The sequence below is a fragment of the Cyprinodon variegatus genome, unplaced genomic scaffold, assembly GCF_000732505.1.
Source record: "Cyprinodon variegatus isolate N-32 unplaced genomic scaffold, C_variegatus-1.0 Scaffold6, whole genome shotgun sequence".
Classification (NCBI taxonomy): domain Eukaryota; kingdom Metazoa; phylum Chordata; class Actinopteri; order Cyprinodontiformes; family Cyprinodontidae; genus Cyprinodon; species Cyprinodon variegatus.
Genome location: NW_015150459.1, coordinates 935,104 through 958,805, shown reverse-complemented (window position 1 = coordinate 958,805; position 23,702 = coordinate 935,104). Strand labels below are relative to the sequence as shown.

The 23,702-nt window shown below is 37.7% G+C and overlaps 1 protein-coding gene across 1 annotated transcript in view; it reads right to left on the bottom strand.

Moving 5' to 3' along the window:
- LOC107084615 (mitogen-activated protein kinase kinase kinase 5-like) overlaps positions 1-22,596 on the bottom strand; it is a 28,482-nt gene extending 5,886 nt beyond the window's left edge. The window contains exons 1-20 of the mRNA XM_015374540.1: positions 22,006-22,596; positions 21,789-21,928; positions 17,949-18,136; positions 17,620-17,788; positions 16,955-17,061; positions 16,607-16,777; positions 15,965-16,077; positions 13,444-13,603; positions 13,183-13,333; positions 11,703-11,807; positions 11,334-11,383; positions 10,778-10,873; positions 8,316-8,400; positions 7,918-8,051; positions 7,516-7,643; positions 5,994-6,130; positions 2,938-3,043; positions 2,667-2,824; positions 582-774; positions 317-485 (exon numbers count right to left, since the gene is read on the bottom strand). Of these exons, the coding sequence (XP_015230026.1) occupies positions 317-485; positions 582-774; positions 2,667-2,824; positions 2,938-3,043; positions 5,994-6,130; positions 7,516-7,643; positions 7,918-8,051; positions 8,316-8,400; positions 10,778-10,873; positions 11,334-11,383; positions 11,703-11,807; positions 13,183-13,333; positions 13,444-13,603; positions 15,965-16,077; positions 16,607-16,777; positions 16,955-17,061; positions 17,620-17,788; positions 17,949-18,136; positions 21,789-21,928; positions 22,006-22,348 (2,903 nt within the window). The 5' untranslated portion in view covers positions 22,349-22,596. The remainder of the gene's footprint in view (positions 1-316; positions 486-581; positions 775-2,666; positions 2,825-2,937; positions 3,044-5,993; positions 6,131-7,515; positions 7,644-7,917; positions 8,052-8,315; positions 8,401-10,777; positions 10,874-11,333; positions 11,384-11,702; positions 11,808-13,182; positions 13,334-13,443; positions 13,604-15,964; positions 16,078-16,606; positions 16,778-16,954; positions 17,062-17,619; positions 17,789-17,948; positions 18,137-21,788; positions 21,929-22,005) is intronic.
- Positions 22,597-23,702: the final 1,106 nt, after the last annotated feature.

Here is a 23,702-nt window from a genome sequence, read left to right as displayed (position 1 = left end):
ACAGGATAAAGGATAAATCAGTAGGAAAAAGACAAAATAATTGGAAGAGAATAAAATCATAGGATGAGGTGATAAAGGTGACAAAATCTGTAACAATAAAAAAAGGGGTTTATATATTATTTTCAATTATTCGCATTCGTGACTCAGTTGTAGGATTTATATGAAAATCTTTCTATTGGTTTTGATTAAAAAGAAGAACTTTGACCTTAATATAAAGTTGAAACCTCAGCTTGGTTTAACGGTGCTTCGCTACGATGCACTGAAATAAGGTTACGGCTTTATTCTTTTCTCTATGCAAAGCAAAAATCTCACTCACGACAGAAAGCCACTTGAGCAGGGGGGGCTCTCTGAGATCTCCGTCCCTCTGATGGATGACCACTGCTTTCTCAGGTCCAAAGAAGAAGCCAAGTCAATCGAGCTCGTGTCCGAATCTGTGTCCTCCACGAAGATGGAGATGGGCACAGATAAACTCCGCTGGTAATCAGCTGCAAAACCCGACAGGAACAATTCCAGGGCAATCAATTTCAGACAGCAGAAGATGAACATTGTGTAACATCTGGGTAGACCTTCCATCAGGTTACCTGTTTCTTTTAAGTCTGGCTCCTTTGGGAGTTTGGTTCTTTTCTTGGAGGAAGACCTGAGAAAGGCGTCGTTCAGCAGCTCTGACGCCGTGGCTCTGTCGTCTGGGTCTGGCACAAAGCAGCTCATGATGAAGCCCTTGGCTTCATCTGACATGCACCCAGGAACCTTCGGGTGGATTTTAAACATGCCCACCTTGTAGGGATAATCACAGAATGAATCACTTTTGCAAAATATTCAAAACTGATGCATGCAATGAATTTACAAGATAGTAAATCATTAATTGGCCATTTTGATATTATCAAAACAAAGAAATACGTGTTTGATTACAGCATTCTATAAAATATGCCGACTAATACCTTTATTAAACCAGAAGTAAGGCTTTAGAGACAACATTCCTCTGTTTTATTTTTATCTGATTTTTTAAATACGCGTCAATGCAGGCATGTATCACAGAAGAAGATTGATGGATGTCTTTAGACATGCATTTTGGTAATTAGTGAGAAATTGGTAGAAAATAAACCGGTCATTATTTTAAAATATGATTATATTGCTTAATTAACAGTATAGCAAATTTATTATTTATTGTTTTTTTTTTTCCCAGTAATTCGCTGAGTTGAACACACTATATCAGCTACTGATGTTTTAAAGCTTTTATTTCTTTTAAAATTATTTTCCACTTATAACCAATAAATAAAAAAAACATTTAATGTAAGAATATGAGATCAGATAAAGAAACAACAGTACAGAGAGGTTGGTCTAATGAAAAGTATGTGGGACAACTGTTCACTGCATTTTAAAAGTCTTCTGAAGCTTTTTGAAGAACTAAATGAATACATTACAGCAACATCATTTTGCTAAATTCCTAAAGTTGTACCCCAATTGTTAATTGGATTTGGTTCTGAACTTTCACTCAGTCATTTTAACACCTAAATCATTCCGCCTTAACTCAAAATATTCATTTAGTTGTGATTGGGCTGAAGGGTGAACCTCTGTCCCGGCATCAAGTGTTTCACTACATTTTAAATGCTCTAAAGGGATATAAGCTTAACAAAAGCATTCCCACAACCTGATACTGCCACCACTTATCACTTCTCGGATGATGTTTTCAAGGTCTTTGGTCTCACATTTAAAAATTTAGATTTTTAGATGTTCAGCTTTTTTTTGTTTGTTTGTTTTTTAATGTAAAAGAGAAGGGAGAAATAAAAAGGAAAATTACAACAACAACAAAAAAAGAAAGAAAGAAAGAAAGAAAGAAAATTGATGCACTACATAGCCACTGAGTCGCACCCAACAATGAGTTGGGATGTTCTAATGGTTGCATATGCAAGAGAAATTTGACTGGCCATTACAGAGCTCAGACCAGAACCTGGACATTAGAATTTGATTTTCAGGCAGTGTAAAGTATTGTAAAACAGATAAACATATTGAAATAGCTCCCTCTGTTGGGAGCTTTGACTTTTTCTTCACTTCAAGATTCAGTAATAGAATGCTCAGTCTGGATTGTTTAGTTTTCTTTTAAAAGCCCTGAGAATTTAAGAGTGCTACAGCTTAGCTGCATTACCATTATAATAATTTGTAACATGTAGATTGAAACAGTGTGTCTACCAATGTTCAAGTTGCTATTACAATATTCAGTGCAGACATTTCCAGAATCTTAATAATGCAATCAAATTTGTCAAACACTAAACATTGTGTGCACTACAATAAAAAAATACTTTATTAAATGCTGCAAAGGAAAGGCCTTTCACATTGACTGAACAGGTTTGGATTGTTATCAAAACAACATCAGAGAAACATTTCTCCACTGAAGTCCTTCTGAAGGAAAAGTCCCACCTAAAAATATCGTGGGAGGTGGGCTGATGTGGGAAGTTTTTAGTGTAAACATGAGATGAAAAGCAGCTGGCCTGGGAAAAGTGAAAAAGCATCAAACTGCTGGGTTTACAGTAAGGAGAGTAAGAAAGCTGCTGCTTTCACCAATAATTTGGAAAATCTTTTAATATCCGCTAAAATGGAACATTTGATTATTTCTTTAGGTCTGGAAAAACCATCCATGGTCATTAAATCTCAACATGTTAGTTGCCTACCTTAAACATGGCTGCCTGAGGACTTCCCAGCTCGTGAAAGGGAGGCTTGCCTGTTGCCATTTCTATGATAGTGCACCCCAGGGACCAGATATCAGCAGGCTTCCCATAACCTCGAGGTCCCTGGTCTATAATTTCTGGAGCCATGTACTGAAGTGTTCCTTTAAAAGAAAGGCGGGTGAATAATCTGACTTCTTAACCAACTACCAGGATAAGCATGAAACTAAAAACACAAGATGGGCTTAATTTAGCACAGGAACAATCTGATTCTTACCCGTAAATGTTTCAGTGCAGGGATTGATCCCTGCTAACCGCTTGGAGGTCCCAAAATCAGAGATCTTTAACACGCCGCTGTAGGTGTTGATGAGAACGTTGTCGCCCTGCAGCACAGAAACAAAAACGTATTTGAGAAAAAAAAGCCATGGTGAAAAACCCCAGAAGGCAGAGATGTTGTTAGGATCCTGAAACATTGAAAGTTTCATATGACATAAGTTTTTATATACATTATCAAAGTACCGTATTTTCCAGACTATAGTGCGCATCTCACTATAAGCTGCGCCCAAAACATTTTTTGAAAGAACTAGAAACGTACATATATAAGCCGCAGCGGGATATAAGCCGCTGATATCTTAGCTTAGATAAGTTAGCTTACCATCCCATTTCCAGTACAGATCGGGCAGAGACGAGTGATAAAACAGAAAGGAATTTAAGCAGGGGCGGAGCTAGATGGGGGGCCAGGGGTGGCCATGGCCACCCTTAGCCAATCATTGGCCATCCCTGTGGCCACACCAACCATTGTTTTTCCCATAATAATCAATTGGAATATTCAAAACATTTTAATTTTTCATATATTATATACTATTTTTTCATATATGCTTAATTACTTGATAACAAAAAACACTGTGGTAATCATGCACATCAATATACTAACATTAAAGATGGTAAGTACAGAATTCCTGCTTTTTTCATAACTAGATTTTGTGTTTTATCGGGTAAAGAGAAAATTATGTGTCTTTGCATTCATCTAGGAGTCTTTAGTGATATCATAGATAACTATTTTTATAAAAACGTATTAAATAATCAATTTATGTATATATTAATACTTGTAAATATCAATTTTATGCAGGATGATTATTGATAAAAGTAGGTAAGTAATGACAATGGAAAATATGCTCGCCTCAGAACTTAAAACTGAAAGAAATTTATCTACGCCTCTGATTTTAAGGCATTTATTTTCACAGGAAATACATTATTAAGCTTTAACATATTATATTTTAGTACGTTTACTGTTTTGGGGGACGGAAAAATGTCATTTAGGTCTTTTTAACAAAAATAAAATCGAGGGTGACTCAGATGTATATCTTGATGCGGATTTTAAAAAAAATAATCGTGTTTCCGGCAGGGATCGGGTAGTGACAGGCTTCGTCGGCTTTTATTTCAGCCCATTCTCTTTTCATCGTTTCCACAGTTTTAATGCGGCAAATAAATGGCTAAATTTGTGAATTTGGGACATTTGTTCTCCGTAGTGTCTGCTGCTACCATGTTCTTGTGCAAAATGAAAATTAGCCAGTTTATTCTTTAATTTCTAACTCTGACTTCCCCCTCTGGCGGTTAGGAAAAATGCACAGAAAAGCCGAAACTTGTTATAAGCCACATATAATAAAGCCAGGGAAAAAAGTAGTGGCTTATACTCCAGAAAATACGGTAATATAGTCGATGTTGCACTGGTGGCAAAACGTCTTTCTAGGCTTGTTTTTTTTATTATTATCAACTAGACTTTAGACTCAGTCTCAAATGTTTTTTCTTGAAAAACGCAATGACTTTACAGTGCACATTTGAGGAAAATTTCACAGCAAGTGAATAGCAACTGAATAGAAAAACATAAAAAAGTGTGTATGTCAAATAAAGAGAATTTAAACAGACTATAAAAAATAAAAGCAAGAGAAACAGAATTTAAATATTGTGAGCATTGTCAGCAATGTAGACCCCCCCATGTTTCTACTATTTCTGAACATTTTACATGCTCAGAAATAGTAGAAACATAGAAACACATGTAGCAGCAGGATGTGTTGCAATGATGAACAGCTCATATGGTGGTGCAGATAGAAGTTACTCAGTGCAAAAAGAGTTCACAGTTTCTAAATGTGAAGTGACCAGTTCCCCATGTAAGGTGGGAGGAGTGGATTACTGAAAGTTTAACAGCCTTTATAACATGTGGGAGGAAGCTGTAGTGGAATCTGGTTCTGCATTTAAAGCTATACGACAGCTGCAGCAGTGGTAGCAAATCACACAGTCTGGTTGCTTGTCTTTGAGGAATAAATTATAAAACGGAAGCTCTTTTGAAATTTGTAAAGCAGTATGTAACAGGGAAGTGTGCAAGGATGATGAATCAGAAGATTTGACTGGAATTGACTGAAATCATATAATATATAAAATTAAGACAGCACAATGTTTTCCTTTATGTTCCAAGGGGTTGAAGACTGCAGTATTTACTCACTTCTCCTTTCATGTATGATTAAATTAAATCCCTCACTGATTGGTTTTAGTGCCCTGTAGACCTGGGTCATATGGTCTAACTAACAATCTCTGGTTATCTCCAATCAAATTAGATTTAAATTTTTTCCTCAAGTAAGTTTTATAATAAAAAAATTAGATGCTGTACTTTATAAAACCAGCTTTAGATAAAATTAACCAATGATTGCAATTAATAAAAAAAAAAGCAAAAGCAGAGTAGCATTTAAATATCACCCCATAGACCCTACTTATACTGTTTTCTGCACATCAAAACAAAAGTTGATTGTATGGTGAGTTTCCCTTTAAGTCTTAACTACACTACACTTGTTGACTAAATCAGATCATATTCGCTATCAAAATATGCAATAGTGAGCTTAGCCCTGAATCGTATTTCAGATAATACGATGGTGTGGATTGTAGTTACTAAGTGCAAAAATAATTCATTGTGTCTAAATGTGAAGTTTCCTCTCCCCGTCACCTCTTGTTTATTTGAGATATTTAGATTCTTGATTGCTTTACACATTTTGAAAGCATATAGAAAAGAAACTGACCTTTAAACCTTTGTGAATTTAAGCAGCCCCCGTAACAGCCCCCACTTTTAAAGCCAGGTATGATGTAAAGAAGATATTCAAACAAATAAGCTTGTTTTACTAAGAAACGTGGAAATGTTTTGTATTTTTTTACGGCGTTAGCGGAGGTTTAAATAGATATTTATAATTAACTTCAGGAGATCCAGGACTATTCATACAGAACTTCAGCCCTGTATTTACAGGCTACATGACGTCAGAAAGTATGTTAAAGGGAAGCACTAATCACCTTAATGTCTCTGTGGACAATCTGGTTGTCATGGAGATACTTTAGTCCCTCGAGGATCTGCTTGGTGTAGAAGATGATGGTGGCTTCGTTGTCCTTCAAAGGGCCCCATTTGGATCGCAGCAGAGACGACAGACTTCCTGATAAAGTGAAATATATTAGGATGGTCACATTTCGGTCTAATGCAGAAGCTTTAAAGGTTTAGAATGTCATTTATTAGACTGCTTCTATGAAAATCTAAATAGCTTACTTCTTCTTAGAGTTTTTTGTCCTTAAATACAATTACATCACTGTCTGAAAATGTTTTCTTAAACGAGATATTTTTAGAACTAAAGCTTTGGAACCGGTTTCCTGTTAATGTTAGATCGTCACGTGAGCGTTTGTTCTTTTGAGAACATTAAGCCCTTGAAGAGCAGCAATCCATCAAAAAAAATTACATTGAAAAAAAAAGAGGTCAGACTTGGAAGCAGCACTTGGCTCTGCATGTTCTGGAAATTCCAACCAGGCAAGTCTCTGCTCCTCCAGATGACATATTTTCCCATAATAACAGAACGTTACTGTCTGCTACAGAACACTTACTGGATTTGCGTCATTTTAGAAATTCGAAACCTATGAAAATATAAAAAAAACGAAAGAAAAAATGTATAAACATAGATTAGATATATATTAGATATCCAATCTACTAAATTCCAGTCGGGCTTTAGATTCTTGCCAAGTACTGAATATTTTGTACCAAAGTTCTGCTTCTTCAGCACTCTGGACCATTCTGTTCTCCTGGCTTGCATACTTATATAGGTTGCAACCTCGTAATATTATTAGATTCCACTTACAACAGCTACAATAAAAGGGTATCTAATAACAAATACTCACACATAATTTCTTTTTATTGTAGAAAGAAAAAAAAAAGCTCACTTCTCCTAGAATCCCTTGAAAAACATGCCGTTCAAAATCAGTTTGAAATGTGGTGATCACTACAGGTTGGCAGTAGCTGTAAGGAAACTGTTTAAACTTGCTTAAATTTCGATTTAGAGCAGCTAAAAATGCTATTATAACAAGTTACAGAGTGAGGATGCTGGAGTGGAAAAAAGAGCCCACTTATAACAAATTAATTGGGGTCTAGAAAACAACAATTGCATCTATCCACATTCCAACTGGTTGTTAGCATGCCAGGACAAAGCCTCCTCTGTCCTAACATCAAAAAGACTGATGCAGAGTTTGGTACACCACCTCGATCTATACCTCAAACATTTGCTTTGGTCGGATAAAAGTAAGGATGAACGTTTTTATGTGATCTAACCCTTATAAATTACACAATACAAGACTAAGTTCTCCCCTATCGAATCAAGTACATTGTAAAATAATTATTTTGATTATGTCTTAACATACTTTGGTGAAAAAAAAAGGGTTTGATCTTTAAAGATTCACTCATGTATTAACACTGGAGCAATAAGCAGATTTATTTTAAGAAGGGTGAATGTGAATTGGTACTGAGGATGCTGTATGAGTTTTAAATGTAAGCTTCTACCTCCTGGTACTTCTTCCATGAAGATCTTGATGAATCCATCCTGACTGATGGAGCCAAGATACTGGACAATATTCCTGTGTTTCAGCCTTTTATGTAGAGCTATTTCCTCGTGGAGCGGCTGCGAGTACCTGAGTAACACAAGTTCAGCAGCATATGTGATACCGGGGTTTTAGTCATGAAATCAAGGATTATACTCAAATAGAGGCGTTAGAAGCACAGATATTTACAACAAATATTCTAAATACTCCAAAGATTGTTTTTTAATTTATTCAAATCCTTTCATCTCAACAAAGTTTGCATTTTTTCATCACCTGGTAATGTGACTCTAAAGTAAGTATGCAAGTAAAAAGAAAAACTTCTTTAAAAAAAACATTTCTAACAAAAACAGATTAAATCTCTTACGTGCTGTCTTTTTCAGGAATCTCTTTAATGGCGATGCGGACCTGGTTGCTGAGGTCTCTACCAGCGTACACCACACCATACGTCCCCTTCCCAAGAACAACCCTGTCTCCATTCTCATTGGTCTCATAGACGAACTGAAATGTGAAACAGACGGCATCAATAACTGGAAATAAAAACAGAAATGTGGGGAATTTCACAGGTAGATAATGAGAGGGGCAGTTCTGAATTACACTTCTGTTTTAACTATGGCGCACAAAAAGCAGGGTTGGAAAAGTCACACTGTGCTTGGGAATGCATTTTCCAGGAAAACGCTGCTGCTTTTCTTGATTCACAGCCTGGACAGATCTAAAATAGAAAGCATGTTACGTCAGAGGAAAGAAATACAGACTGAGACTGACCTCAAGTATTCCCTGAGTTAGAAGTTGGGGGTCTTGAGTAAGGTTTTCAGCCTGGTGAAGTAGAGAGTTCACCAACTCGCAGAAACTAGAAAACATTGACAGAAAACACAATTAATATCAATTCATGATATATAATTCTATCGATTTTGATTTAAAAAAAGGCCACCAGTTTTGAAAAATGAGCTGAGTCAAGATGTCTACTAACTCGAACATGATTACAGTGACTTCCAAGATCAGAAGACATTTACCGTTAACTTCTTTTCTTCAAAGTCAAAATATAACATATTGCAAATACTTGGTTTGAATAAATCAAGATTTCTCATATAGTTCAATATCTATTAAAGATGTGGGGTGAAAAATGTGTAACTACTTGGTGACGTCATGCAGTCATGGATGTTTGTAAAAAAAAAAAGGTGCTGCTTAAAAAAAATGTTACTAACGACAAGTAAACACTTGACTATAGATCTATATCATTTTCATATTTAAACCACACAAAAAATGTATGTTAGAACTGTAAATATACAGTCATATATTTATATTACTTTTTTTTATGTATTTATTAATGTTTTTCAAGGCTGCACTTTAAAAAATGAAATTGTCTAAAGCTATTTTAAATGAAATTTCTTTTTGTTTACATTCGTGTATACAAAATGACAAAATAAACCAGTCTAAGTCTAACTCTGTGGTACTTATTGGGGTTAAATGTGATGGAAAAAAGGAACAAGTGGTTTTAAGAACTGGTTTGTATTTGCATTTAGTTTCCTTTAATCTGATACTCTAATAATTTAATAATTGCATCTAAAAATCTGAGTCTATCTATGTGTATTTAATCTCATAATATATCCACCTGTTTTGTGATGACCTCAGAGATTTATTAAAGAAGATTAGTGAGTGAGCATTACATCAGGAAGAAACAGAGACAAAGCTGGTAGAAAGTTTTGGAGAGGTTTAAACACTGTATTGTAAAAAACAACAACAAAGAAACAACAAAAAACAACAATATCAATTGCTCATTATCAACTGAAAGCCCCAGGATTTAAAGGGCAAGGATATGTCTAACCTGGGGAAAGAGATTTTAGGGGATGTCTGTGCCTTCTACTGCTCTGAAATCATTCAGACCTATCAAAAAATCAGCGTTGTTACGTTCCCTCTGACAGTCCCTGAGAAATCCCGCCTCAGACAAGGAACTAATGTTATGGAAGGACCTGGGAAAGTTAAATTAGCCAGGTAAGGTGAAAGGAATGAAAAGGGGCTTAATATGGTAAAGGTCCTGCAGCATTTTGAGTCAAAACACCTCAAAGTGCTTTACAATACAACCAGTCATTCTCCAAATGCAGGCCAGCATTGGAATACAACCAGTTAGATGAGGCTAAAGAATCCCCCACACCCCCCTTCCTTTCAGCAGGGCAACAATAACAGAGCTAGGGCAGGAATGTTTTTGAAGGAATGGTCCAATCAAAGGTTGGGTCAGAGTAAAAAAGGCTGGAAAAAATGAATGGAATAAAATGACCCATTTATAGAGTTATTCCATTTTAAATATATTGATAACCAATGTTGAATTGAAATAGTAAATCGAAAAGTTAAAAAACAAAAACAGTTATGCGATTCAAAGCAGATAGGAATTTGGAGGTCATGGAAACTTTATGTAAACCAAAGGGAGGCCCAGAAAGCACAGTTTTGGAACCAAAACAAGATATTTTTTTCATGGTCTTCATGTTTTGCTAGATCTTAGACACCTTTTATTGTCATTTTGTATACACAGAGTTTGTACAAAACAAAATTTCGTTTAGTACAGCTTTCCAGACAGTAAATGAGCATTTCCATTCCATAAAATGCAGCAGTGATCAAATGTAAACAGTGTGGGAGAAAAAAAAACATGGTAGATAAAAACGTACCCTGACAGATGACTTAATTCATTTTGATACAGCTTAAGCTAGTATCTTACAGGAGGGCAAAGGTTCAGTTTTCCTAAAAATCATTATGATAACAAAAAAGAATGAAAGGTTGATATTATTTAAGAGCTTTCTCATGAACTTTCACTGAGCCAACAGTTTCAGTTTTACTCCAAGTTCCCTGGAAGAAGTTCAGTTGTAAACATTTCCAGGTAACAGGAGAACTAGTAAATACAGCCTTCAATGAAAATATCTCAAGAAGTCAGAAAAATTATATCCCAAACTAAACTTAAACTGTGGTGCTACACTAAAAAAGGTGTATGCAATTAAAAAAAACACGGGAAAAATATGCTTAAATGATTTTTTTTTTTTGGAAGGTACAAAGGAAACATGAGTCACTCGACAGGATTTCGTCACACTGATCTTAAGCCATTGCTCGCATTCAGCCTAAAAACTCTCCTTTTAATCCTCCTCCACTTTGTGGAGGTGGCTCTGTTTATTTGCACAGCCAGTTTGTGCAGTTTGGCGGTAAATAGGTCACTCTTTGGTGCAAATATACAAGTTACTCACCCCTTACAGTGGATCTCTGACGGGAAGCAAAGCTGGAAGTCATCAGAATTATAGTGAACGTACAGGAAGCAGCTCCTCTCATCGATCTTTGACGCACTTTAGGGAAAACGGATACAAAAAAATTCAACTTATTTGTAAATCATTTATTTCCTATTTGGAACAACAGCTATTGTTTGAATGTTAAAGGTTCTCCAGCACGGTAAAGGATAAGAGATGGGTGTGGTCATGTTAGGCTTCAGTAGAAATCTCCCGACATAACACTGGAATCTAATGACATCATTAACAGTCCAACAGCTTGCTGCTTTATTATTGTTGGCTCTAAATGGCCTAAATTACCACATTAGATAATGCTTAAGTGCACAGTGACACAGATCAGCAGCCACAAGGGATATCAACAAATAAAGAGGAGAGAAGTCAAGCCTAAAGTGAAGCCATGCTGACCGAACAGAAATTTGAGGGCAAGCCAAGGTTGCCCAGACAACCCACATGTTATGGGCCCCCCTGGCTACAACACATCCAGCTGAAAGGTGTTTGCACATGCTGCTCTTCTCCTTACCTCACTCCTCGGATTGCATTAGCTGGGAAAGTCCACTGATGTAGGCCTTTCTGCAGAATCAACCACAAAAAAGAAAATAAGATATTAAAAAAGAATCAACTTGTTGGTTAAACTACCTGTTAAAACTGTTTTAATTTGCATGAGTCCACAAATAGAAGAACAGGAATAGAGACCAGTCAATACTTAGCAGGTGACAAGTCCTAATTACTATAATAAACTTACCTTACAAGCTTATTATAATGCACTGCACTAGTTAAACATTAACTTCAACATCAATGAGCAAAGCTATTTCTTTAGTAAGACAGCACTGGATATAATACCTAGTTTGTTGATGTATAAACAAACAGAAAAATATTTGAGAGCCCAAACCTTCAAAGGAGTGACATGTTTTAACTGAACAGTGCGACTCTCGTCCTCTTCGCTGACGCTCACAATAGACGGCTGGAAGACTTTACTGGGCTCCAGAATGAGCACCTGTGACAGAAATCCAATGGCTATTATTGGTTCAGCAGACCTTGATTTAATGACAAAATCTGTTTACTGCATTAAAACTTTGCTGCAGTCTCGTTTTTGGCAGTGGCTTTACTGTAAACTTCACTTCATGATGATTACTTATATCCTATATTTGCACTCTGACAGTAAATGAAAACCACCACCTTAACATGGTGTAGGGATTTCAGTGCCGAGAGATTATGTTGTCAGAGGCTTAAATGCCCCTGGTAGGGTCTCCCAAAGCAAACGAGCCCTGGGTGAGGGCAGTTCAAACGGCCCTTAATATGACAAGAAAAATCGAGCGTACATCTTGTGTCATGTAGTATACAGGGGGTAATGAGGGGAAATCAGTCTCTCACGGCTACCTCCACATCAGGAATCATAAGGCTGGGACAAAATCAACCATGTTGGAAATTCAGTCAACCCTAGTGAGGGGTTGGATCTTGGGCAAATCCTGCTGTTGAAGCAGAGCTGACTCTCTACGAGCAGATTTAGCAGAACCTTCCGCACTGCTCATGTCAAACAAGGGAGTTCTTCTTCTTCCAGATTGACGAGTCCGACCAGAGCCATCTCTTGACACAGAGCCCGACATGTGGCCTTTGGATGTACAGTGTGAGCAGTTAGATCGCATCAGAGCGTCAGGGTGTACAGTGTAAGAACATACAGCATGAGCTGTCAACTTAGCTGTTGAGCTGTAGCTGAGTACAATGATTGATAATATTGTACAGAGTATGTCCAGCTTTAGGTCTTTGGATGTTATTAGAGGTCAGGGACAGTGGCATGGAGGTCAGGGACAGTGGCTCTGGCAGATTGGAGTGGTGGTTTCCCTGAATAAGAAGGGGAACCGTAGTTGTGTTCAAATTATAATGCAATCACACTTCTTGGCCTCCCCACAAATGCCTATGCCAGGGAGCTGGAGAGGAGAGCCTGGCTGACTATTGAACCTCAGCTTCAGGAGCAGTGTGGTTTTTGTCCGAGCCATGGAACACTGCATCAGCTCTATACTATCTGAAGGATGTTCAAGGGTGCTTGGGAGTTTGCCCAGCTGGTCCAAATCTGTTTTGTGGATCTGAAGAAGGCATTTGACCATGTCTTTCATAGTGACCCGTGGAGAGCGGAATCAGTCTCTAGTCTCATCTAGTCTCTCTACAAGCGGAGAAGGAGTTTGGTTCTCAATGTGCTTTTCATAATTCCTATAAAAAGAACATTTAAAATAAAATTTCATTTGGCCAAATTTTACTATTTTTTTTTTAGATTTTTTTTTCTGTTTAACAAGTTACATTTATTTCAACACTTTTTAAACATCTTTGCCAAGAATGCCACAACAAGTGTAAAGCTGCTGCTTGTATTCTCTTACAGGGCAGCGATTTGTCGAGATGGTGGGTTTGCAGGATTGCAAAAGCAGCTCCATCCAGAAGTCAACTGTATCTTGTTTGGGAGACCGCACCTCAGGGGGCTTGGCAAACTGGCGATACAGGATGTATGTTTCCATAATGGATGCCAGATACCTGAGAGAAACATGCGACATTGATAAGTCCACATGGAGTTACAACTAAAAGGCTTTCCAAGCACTTAAAGAATATATCAAAAACAGCGTTGAAGAGCTTATGCCTCTTACCAAACAGGAGCCTTTAGTCTGTAGAGCTTCTCAGAAGCTTCTATGACTTTCCTGAACTCTTTAGCGAGAATATTTGCTCCAAGGTAGAAACCTACATCCCAGTATTCCGTCATCTTCTCCAAACTGCCCTTTCTGCCGAGCAGGGTGCTTATGGTAACACCTAAATATTACAAAACACAGCACATTACCAGAATATTAACATGATATCAATATGATATCTGATGCTTATGCATAGCTACAAAAAATGCATCACAAAATAAATCCCCTCTGATTTCTTTTTTGCTTGCAAAAAGAATTTGATGCAATTTTAAGTAAAACAATAGATACACACATTGTTTATATCATACCATTTTTTTCTCATGTAAAGAATAGCTTGTTACAATGAAAACCTGATCATCAACGCTTCCAAGTAAGGAGCATTAAAGTTACATGTATAATAAGTGGACATGGTGCTGGTGATCCACAAACACAGCGTGCAGACGGAAGTAGTGAAGAAGTGCCAAACCAACTTGGTCCATTCTATTTAGATGAGGGAACTGCATGTTCTACTGGCAGTTGGGAGTGGCCATAAATGACAGGAGGAATTCAAAGCAATGAAGATGGGAGACAATAACGATTATCATTATACAAAAATAATTATGATGACTGCTATTCAGGGTGTATTTTGCATAAGAGTCTCAATGTGCTTCAAGCAAAACAAAAAAAAAACTAAAAAGAAAAAGTTAAAGTTAAATTAAAATGAATAAATATCAATTAAAAACATGGCAAAGCTGACTGTCAGCTCCTCTCTGACGCTACAATCAGATTTGCAGCAAGATTAATCTCTAAACAGCTGGATTTATCTTCACCACCTCCTCACAATGCCTGCATAACCCAAAATATTAAAAACTAAGTTAGGCCCATAATAAGTAATACAACATTATCGCTTTGCACAAAGTGTGTGAAGATCTACAGAGCGTGAAATACTTATGCATGGTCACTGTGTTTTATTCTCAGTGTAATTGCATAAAATGCATTAATCTGTCTCACTCATGCAGTCGGTAGCACTGCTGCCTTGCAGCAAGAAGGTTGCGGGTTCGAGTCCCAGCCTGGGGTCTTTCTGCATGGAGTGTGCATGTTCTCCCTGAACATGTGTGGGTTTTCTCCGGGTACTCCGGCTTCCTCCCACAGTCCAAAAACATGACTGTTAGGTTAATTGGCTTCTCTAAATTCCCCTTCAGTGTGAGTGTGTGTGTGAATGGTTGTTTGTCCTGTTTGTCTCTGTGTTGCCCTGCGATGGACTGGCAACCTGTTCAGGCTGTACCTGCCTCTCACCCGTAGACAGCTGGGGATGGGCACTAGCACCCTTCGTGACCCCACTTGGGATTAAGCGTGTCAGAAAATTGATGGATGGATGTCTCACTCATTTTCACCACTGATATTATCCTACAATTATTATTTCTGACAGTGCAAACATGTTCTTAATCCTAAAGCCTCTCTCTCCATCTCTGTCATTGTATCAGTCCCTACTTTCTGGCCACAATGACCATAAACATTTTTGCTAAACAATAAGGCTAATAGCAAGTCTCGGCCAACAACTTAAACTTCTGAACTCCTCTATTTAGTAGAGGCGGGCAGGTTGATTGGTATCTGTGTAAAATTATACTATTGCAGTAAAATCTTAAGAATTTTGGAAGTCCATCCATCTTCTCTCGCTTAATCCATCAGGGATTGGTGCGCATCTACAGCAATCTAAGTGCAAAAGGCAGGGCACACTCTGCACAGGCTGACAGTCCATCACAGAATTTTGGAAATGATTCATAATTTTTTTATAACATTTATTGCGTTAATTGTTTTTATTTTTGAAAAAGTCAGAAAACAACTGCACTCATAGAAATAAATGTTATATTTTTGCACTGTAGATTCTGCAGCCTAGATTTTGCTTTGATTTTTCTCTCAAATTACAATGATTTGATAGTTTTCATTTACTATAATAATATAATAATTTATTAATAATTTGAAGTAGTCAACTAAAAACTTTATTTGAACTCTGTCCTAGGTTTCAACTAAATGATCCAAATGAGAAAAAAACAATACAAAAAAAATCTAAAGAATAATTACTGAAAACTACTGAGAACTGTTTATCAATACATATAATTAGTATTCTCAGTATTTATTTATTTGTAATTTAAATGCTAACAAGATATGCAGCATTGCATATCTCTGCTTTAGTTATAAGCCATTTGAGACTAAGGGGGGAGATAAAAACAGGTTATGGTGGAGCAGTACTGAGCAGAAAATAATCTAACAACCCTTCTGCTGTTGTTAATCACTAAAGAGTCTTGAAGGCAAATGAGCAAAAAGTTTGCATCAGCTGTACCCCTTATTTTATGCAAATGGGTTGATGTGCATAAAGATCAGCTTTACACACGCTATTCAGTTTCCTTTTATATATGGAAACTTTTTGAAAATCCGTTCCAAAAATATGGATTAAAACAAAAATAAAAACAAGCAACAACACAACAGGCAATTATTTTTGCACCTATTTTGCGCAGCTCAATAGAAGTCTCAAACTCATGTCCAGCTGCCATCAGGAGGATCACACTGTTGATTCCAGAGTGGAGGCTTGGCTCTACCTCAAACGCTTTCCCATACCTAGAGAAAAACAAACGACAAAAAATAAAACCTTTCATAAGTGAAACTTGAAGTATTAATTATAGGGGGAATCACAAATAATTTAATAAATTGCATCTAACTGCAGTGTAAAATGAAGAAAGACACGTTGGTCATCAAAAAGGGGGCTGCATTTATGTGTTAAGGAGAGTTTGTAAGTGCCCCAGTTACTTATTGTCCTTTTTCTGTGACATGTTTTCCTTCCACTCAGTTTTCCCGCGGTTTCAACATACAGGTTCTACGGACAACTATCAAGTCAGCGGTTCTATCTGTGATTGAGCAGAATGTTACATTTCTCCATCTAAAAAGTCCTCTTTTAAGTCTAATAAAATAATCTTTTCTTCTGAGAAAAGTTATTTTGTTTTTTTATTGACTTGAATCATCGATATTCACTAAATAAATATCAATGTGTGTTGCATTAAATCTCCATATTAAATGAAGTTCACTTTTTTGATTATATTAAAAAGCAGCAGTGTATGACCAGAGCTACAAACAAATAAAGTGGACGTACCAGTAGCAGGCCTGGTCTCTGCTGGACACATCTGTGAAGCCTGAGCTCATGAACATGTCTTTGTAGATCCGTCCACACAGGCAGTAGACATCTGATGCCACCTTGTCTCCAGACTCCACAATGGGTAAGATTAATTTCAGAGCCTCTGCTCGATCGCCGGGGCGATTCCTCCTAAAAACAGGAAATGGGATCATTTTTGCAGCCCGCAGCTTTGACTGAGTGCTTTAGAAGTTTGAATGCCAACGAAGGAAACAAAAGCCACACTAAGCATACAATAAAACCTGTGGCTGAAACATGAGTAGATATTACTTATAATTAATTAAGTAGATTACACAAAGATGTGGGTACCTGTTTAGAGCAAATATATAATGAAACTTTATATTCTGATGCCTTGCAGCCTGACACATCGGCAGGTTGTTGAGAGTCTCAACCAGTTTGATCATGGCATCATAATCCTAGGGAGAAAGAACAGAGTTAGTACAAAAGTGAATGTCTTAATAGCATAGGAAATATTACACATTGTTATGATTTAAACAAATATGGTTTATGATCAGTTTAATCACTAAAAGTATTTATAAAGCCTTTTACAATAAATTTGTGACCCTGCTCAGGTTTATTGGAAATACAGCTAAAACAATTAATTAGATTTATCATGATTAATCGATTATTTAATTAATAGTAATTCACTAATTGACTAATTGACACTAATTTAACTGGAGTTTAGAGACTCTAAAACATGCCTTTAGCTGACAGAGAACTCACAAAAATATATAAACATCTTGCATTTAAGATATAAAAACATTTTCGTCTGTCAATAAGCCTTATCCAGAACTCCTCAAATGGAATTTTTTTTTTTTATTTCATAAACAGTGTTCTTTATGGAACCTTTTGCTATCCGATTAAGAATCGATTCATTAAAAAAAAATTATGGAAAGATAAATTGATTTGATAAATTGAATTAAACAAACTCTAAATATTACTTTTTTTTTTCAGAAAACTCATGAAGTGATCACCTGAACATCTCGGTAGGACAACAGCAGGTTCATGACTATATCAGGCGTGAGCAGATCTACGCTATCCAGGCGACTCTGGATGTGGTTCAGCTCCTCGCTCAGGGCTTTCCCACTAAATCGCTCCCGTGCCATCCGGATCTCTTGCCTCAGAGACTCCCTGAAGTACTCGCTGTCAGCAAAAAAAACAAAGAGACCATTCTGATATTCTACAGTACTTAATTAAAACAACAAGGTGAAACTGAAAGTTGGGAAAGTTTGGGTTTTAACCGGAAGGCCACATACAAGACTTTATGAATTGGGTGGTTGGAGCCCTGAAGTGCTTGACTGACCTGGACTGAATGTGCACGTTGTTCAGCAGGTGCACCAATCTCTCCACCAGCGGGGTGAGAAGGGGCTCCAGCTGTAAACTAGGCTGCATCAGCTCTTTCATGCAGGTCATCATGGTGGCGTCACAGGCAAACACTTTGCCCTGAGGTGACACCACGTACGGGATGAAGGTGTAACACCCACACTGCTCCTAAACAAACAATTCAAGCAACAGTAAGCACTGAGAAAGCTTTCATGGGTTTCAGTAACTATTTTGTATCTGTGCATGCCTGATGGGCTTTCGATTAGAGTCAAATACAGTAGATGGAAGCCTTTAAAAGATTTTTAAGATGCTGTTAAACTAAACAACCAAATAGGCTACAAGTTTACGCTGCTAAAAAGTTTATTTAACAATTTCATCCAAACACAAAACATTTTTTTAATTGAATGTATTTTCATATGTGTATTTTTATATGGTCTGACATATTAGACCATCTTTAAAAAAGTCCTTTATGACATGACTGTTCACAATGGGTCCAAGCATTGTAATGGAGTTTGTTGGAGGGAAAATAATGCAGAAGTAAAACCAACAGACTGGTTTTACTTTTCATCAGGACTTGGCATCTGCTCACAATGACAATACTACCAACACCTTCTTTAATGACCATGTATCACAGTATTCCATTGACAGAAAGTGGTTCATGCACTATAACTAGTATCAAATGTATAAACGCCACATGAACATAACCTAAGAGGGTAAGAGTGCATAATTTTGTATGTTAAGTAAGCAACAAAGCCTTGGTTGGATTTCCCTGATCTAACAAACTATAACTGTGGTCCTATCTCAATATAGCTGGAGCTTAAGGTTGAATGTTATTTCTTAATAATTGTTAAAATTGGAAAGGTGAAATACTGACAGGTCCAAGAAACTAATTAGTTATAGTCTCTTTGAAGAAATCTATTTCTTATTAAACTGCATAAAATTATTTAAATAAATAAAAATGTCTTAAAATTAGTCCATTTACCTTTAATTTGAGTGGTTAAATAAGATGAGCATGCAATGTAATGAATGTTTTTTTTTATTCCCCTTAAAATAAAATAATTAGATATGATGCACTTGAAATAAGATAATGTTCTTTTTTTTCTTATTTTAAACTAGGAATGAAACGATTGAAATTGAAATAATCGTCAACTCATTTAGTGATTGATTAATCATTAAGTGAAGTATAGAGACTCTGAAACAGGCCTTTAGCTGATAGAGTGCCCCACTTAGACCAGTAATTATACCAAAATTGTAAAAAAAAAAATATATAAACATTTTGCATTTAAGATTAAGAAAATGTTTTCGTCTGTTAATAAGCTCTATTCAGAACTCCTCACGTGAAATAGTTTTAGTTACATGGTTTCATTTCGTGAAAAATCTTCTTTAAGAAATCTTTGGCTATCTAATTATGAAGCGAAAAAAATAACCGACAGATTAAACGATTTGCAAAAAAATCATTAGTTGCAGCCTTATTTTAAACATAAATCATCTTATTCCATTGGCAAATTGCCTTACTTACATCCCCAAATCAAGGGAAAATACACTTAATTTTCAGTGTCTGTTTTTAGTTGTTAGAATTAGTTTATATTATTAATGTATGTGCTTTTTAAACCCTAATAATAACTGCCTGTAAAGTGTTATGGCTAATATTTTCCTTACATTCCACTTACAGTTATGTCAGGATAAAAATGTATCATCTTCATTATGTACATAACAAAGATTAGGGAATGATATAGGAGCAGAGACAGAGTGGATAATTCCTCACATTAAGCTCTCTGTCACTGTGCATTCAGAATGTCCTTGATCTAGTTACCTAATATGGCTGGAGCCAATGATGTCTTGCAAATATGTATAACGTAATGATGCAAGATGTGAGGATGTGCAAGGGGGAGATCCTGGAGATTTATAAAATGCTTCATTAACTGTATTTCTGGGCCGACTTTCTGAAAAAATGAGCCCGGTAAGCACTGCCATTTGTAACCTGAGCCATTTCTCAGGTTACAAATGGCCAAAACTCCTGTTATGTTCAGCAGGTGCACCAATCTCAAACTTATTTAATACATATACTCTACATCAGGGTTCTTCAACGTTTTCCAGGCCAAGGACCCCTAAACTGATGGCGAGATGGAGCAGGGACCCTCTAGTTATATCTATTGTATGAAATTGTGTTATATCAAACTGGTACTATAGTCACTCTATTACATATGGAGTAATTTAACAAAAATAATTTCAACCTGGGATTATTAAAATATTTCTGATTCTGATTCCTGGTTGATGGGACAGGTGTTGTGAATGAAACGGTGTCCAGCTTGAAAGAGCTTCTGTGTGTCACTGAATGTGTGCATTGATGACTGAAAGACCTCGATTTATCTGTTTACTAGAATGTGTTGAATTCATGTTAATGTGTCTTTAAATACATTTCAATTAATGGAAAAAAAATTGCAGGGGGGAATATAAAAAAAAGTCTAATCAACCAAAACTTTCGCGACCCCCATTCAGTACCTCCTTGGACCCCCTTGAGGACCCCTGTTGAAGACCTCCACTCTACATTATGAAGACATATTTAAAGTGTTTGTTCTCTGGAAAGAATCAAAGCTTAAAGACGTAAACATAGAGCTTTCCTTTCCAAAAGCTATAAGAGGAGCCAGGACCTGTTCTACAGGGACATTGGCCCTTGTTGGCCCCTGTCTAAAACCGCCCATGAAAGACATAACGAACTTAACTGCATTTAAACCCTTCAGAAATCAGAACCAAGCTTTACCAAGACAATTAGTTTTTCTTTTCTTTTTTTAAACAAAGCTCACTGTGTGTACTTACCCAGAGGTGTAGCCAGAAAATTTTTATAAGGATGGCCAGGCACTAACCAATGTACACTGAGGAGTTCCCAAAAGTGGATAGGCACCAGAACCTCAGGGTCAATCTATAAAGTTCCAACAGGAACAAGCACAACGTCCATATTTCTAAATAAAGACAAACTATAGTTCCCTACAGCCTTTGCTAACAAATAGATGCATATATTTAAACTTCCATCTAGATAAAAGCTATATTGGATAAAATTCTTTCAAGTTTGAGTTCTGGAGCAAACATCTTTACCATCGTCATTACTTACCTACTTTTATCAATATCATTCTGCATTAAATTGATATTTACAAGTACTAATATCTACATAGCTCTCTATCCTGAAGCCAAACAAATAGAAGGGGGATATTAAACTCACTAGAGTGAAATGCGCTTCCTTAGCAATTTGCGCAATTTTGTGCTGAAAGTCTTTAAAAGAAAAGGCGAGGACATATTTGGAAAAAAAAAGACATGGCTGAGCAAACGTGGCTGCTACGATCTGTCAATTTTACAGACAGAACTGTATTTAACTTATTGCATCCCTGCCACGCTGCTGTGCTTACATCTGAATCCTTGTTTGCACACATGCGCTAAGCGATTTGCCCACGACTCCTGACCTCACGATTCCTGATCAAGAGGTGGTTGTGAGAGGCTGATTGCCACTCGTAACCCCTAGTACACCACTCACGACGCACGATCAGGCTGAAAGTCAGCCCGATCGAAAAATTCTCGGATGACTGGAAAATCGCGCCGAAAATCGCACAGTGTACGCCCGGCTTAAGGGTGGCAATGGCCACCCCTGGCCCCCCATCTAGCTCCGCCCCTGTTACCTGCACCCACTTTCATTATAACTTAATCAAAGTGTACTCCTCTCAGTGCATTGTTTGCTTTTCTTGACTAACAGCCAGCAGTTTTGTAATCCACCAAAACTGCAGCACAAGTTAAACTTTTACTTGGATCAATTAACAAAGACAAGTGTTACCTTGAGAGCCTGTAGATCGCTTTCCTGCTTATAACAATACAGGATGATGTTATTAGTCATGCTGAAGCTCTCTCTCACTCCCAGATGATAGAAAAGAGACGGCTGGCAGAAAGAGTCGCTCATCTCCACCACTGCTACATCTGCAGGGAGATTTAACATGGAGGGTGAGTTTAACTCCTCAGCATAATAATGTTTCCCCCAGCATGCCTGCACTTGCCTGCATTATAGAAACTATCCAGGATGTCTGTGGTTCCCACTGATATTTTATCGAATGAAATGGTTTTTAAGGAGGCGTGTGCGTCCGCGCAGGCTTCCTTCAGACATTTCAGTGACAGGTTCTCCTCTGTTTGGGGCACAGACGCGTCCTCGCTGACGATGTAAGCCACGGATACCGCCCTGGTCCTGCTTCGCGGGGAGACGAGCTGTTTACCCGAGCCGCCGTTGCTGGCTGTCAGTTCCAGCACCGAGGAGTCCTGCCACAAACTTCCAGCGGACACCCACACTGGATCCTTCCTCTTTGCTGCGCGCAGGCTCATCCGCCTGCGCTCCGTGGTGTACATGTTCCAGCTGATTGTGTCTGGGACTCAGTGCATGACCTGGGAGAGGGAGTTTTTGCGGTGAAGGAGTGAAGGCACGGTTGCTTATTCCTGTAAAGTCCCTGCTGCGCCGCCTCCGCTCGTCCCATATCCTGACAAACACTCCCAGTGCTCCTCTCCGCAGGATCCGCCCTTTCAAGCTGGTCTCCTCCCCTGCTTCTGACCGAAACTGCGCTGGGGCCTAATGTGCAAAGACTTGCAGGGACATACCACTCCCTGGAACCATAAAAACTCCTTACTCTAATGGTCTAAAAGTCAATTCCACGAGAGTCCAGTGGCGGAGCTAGAAGGGGGACCAGGAGGGACACTGGCCACCCTTAGCCAATAATTGGCCACCCCAACCATTTTTTCAACCCTAATACAGATAGTGGCAGCAGTAATACTCTGAAAGGGAATGTTCAAACTTATTAAACATTTAAATTTTTCATATATTAACAATTACTTTACAACAGAAACACTGCGGTAAATTATGCCCTTAGCAAAAAGTAGTTTATTCAAGTATACTAAAATTTCACTAATTTCATACTTAAAATCACACTCAAACATGATTTTTTTTCAGCTGATCAAAAGTTTAAGACCATAGTCTTTAAAAACCAAAAGCTGTGCAAACATCTGGATTCCATTTCATTTTCTGTCAAGTTTTTACACTGTCAAGACTCTTACAACATGCAATCACTGCAAAGGTTGGACGCAGTAAGACAGTCATTTTGCATTTTTTAAATGATCCTGAGGGTTATGGAACAAAAAAGTCAAGTGGTAGACCCCAAAAAATTTCACCAGCTCTGAGCCGCAGGATCCGATTGGCTATCCGTCAAGACACAGGACGATCCTCTACCCAAATTAAGACATTACTGGTGCTGACTGCAGCCCAATAACCATCAGATGGCATCTGCGAGAGAAGGGCTTCAGAAACAAAAAATGTCTTCAAAGGGCACGTCTTCTTCAACGCCACAAAATTGCCTGTTTGGACTTTGCAAGGGTGCACCAAACATGGGACATTGAAAGGTGGAAAAAAGTTGTCTTCTCTGTTGAGAAAAAATTTTACCTTGATGATCCTGATGGCTTCCAACGTTACTGGCATCACAAGGAGATCCCACCTGAGATGTTTTCTACACGGCACAGTGGTGGGGGCGCCATCATGATTTGGGGTGCGTTTTCCTTCAATGGAACAATGGAGCTTCAGGTTGTGCAGGGGCATCAAACAGCAGCTGGCTATGTGGAGATGTTGCAGCGGGCATCCCTCATGACTGAGGCCCCGTCCACACGAAGTCAAACCCTGGCCTAAACGCACAAATTTTTCACCAAACCAGCCTCTCAT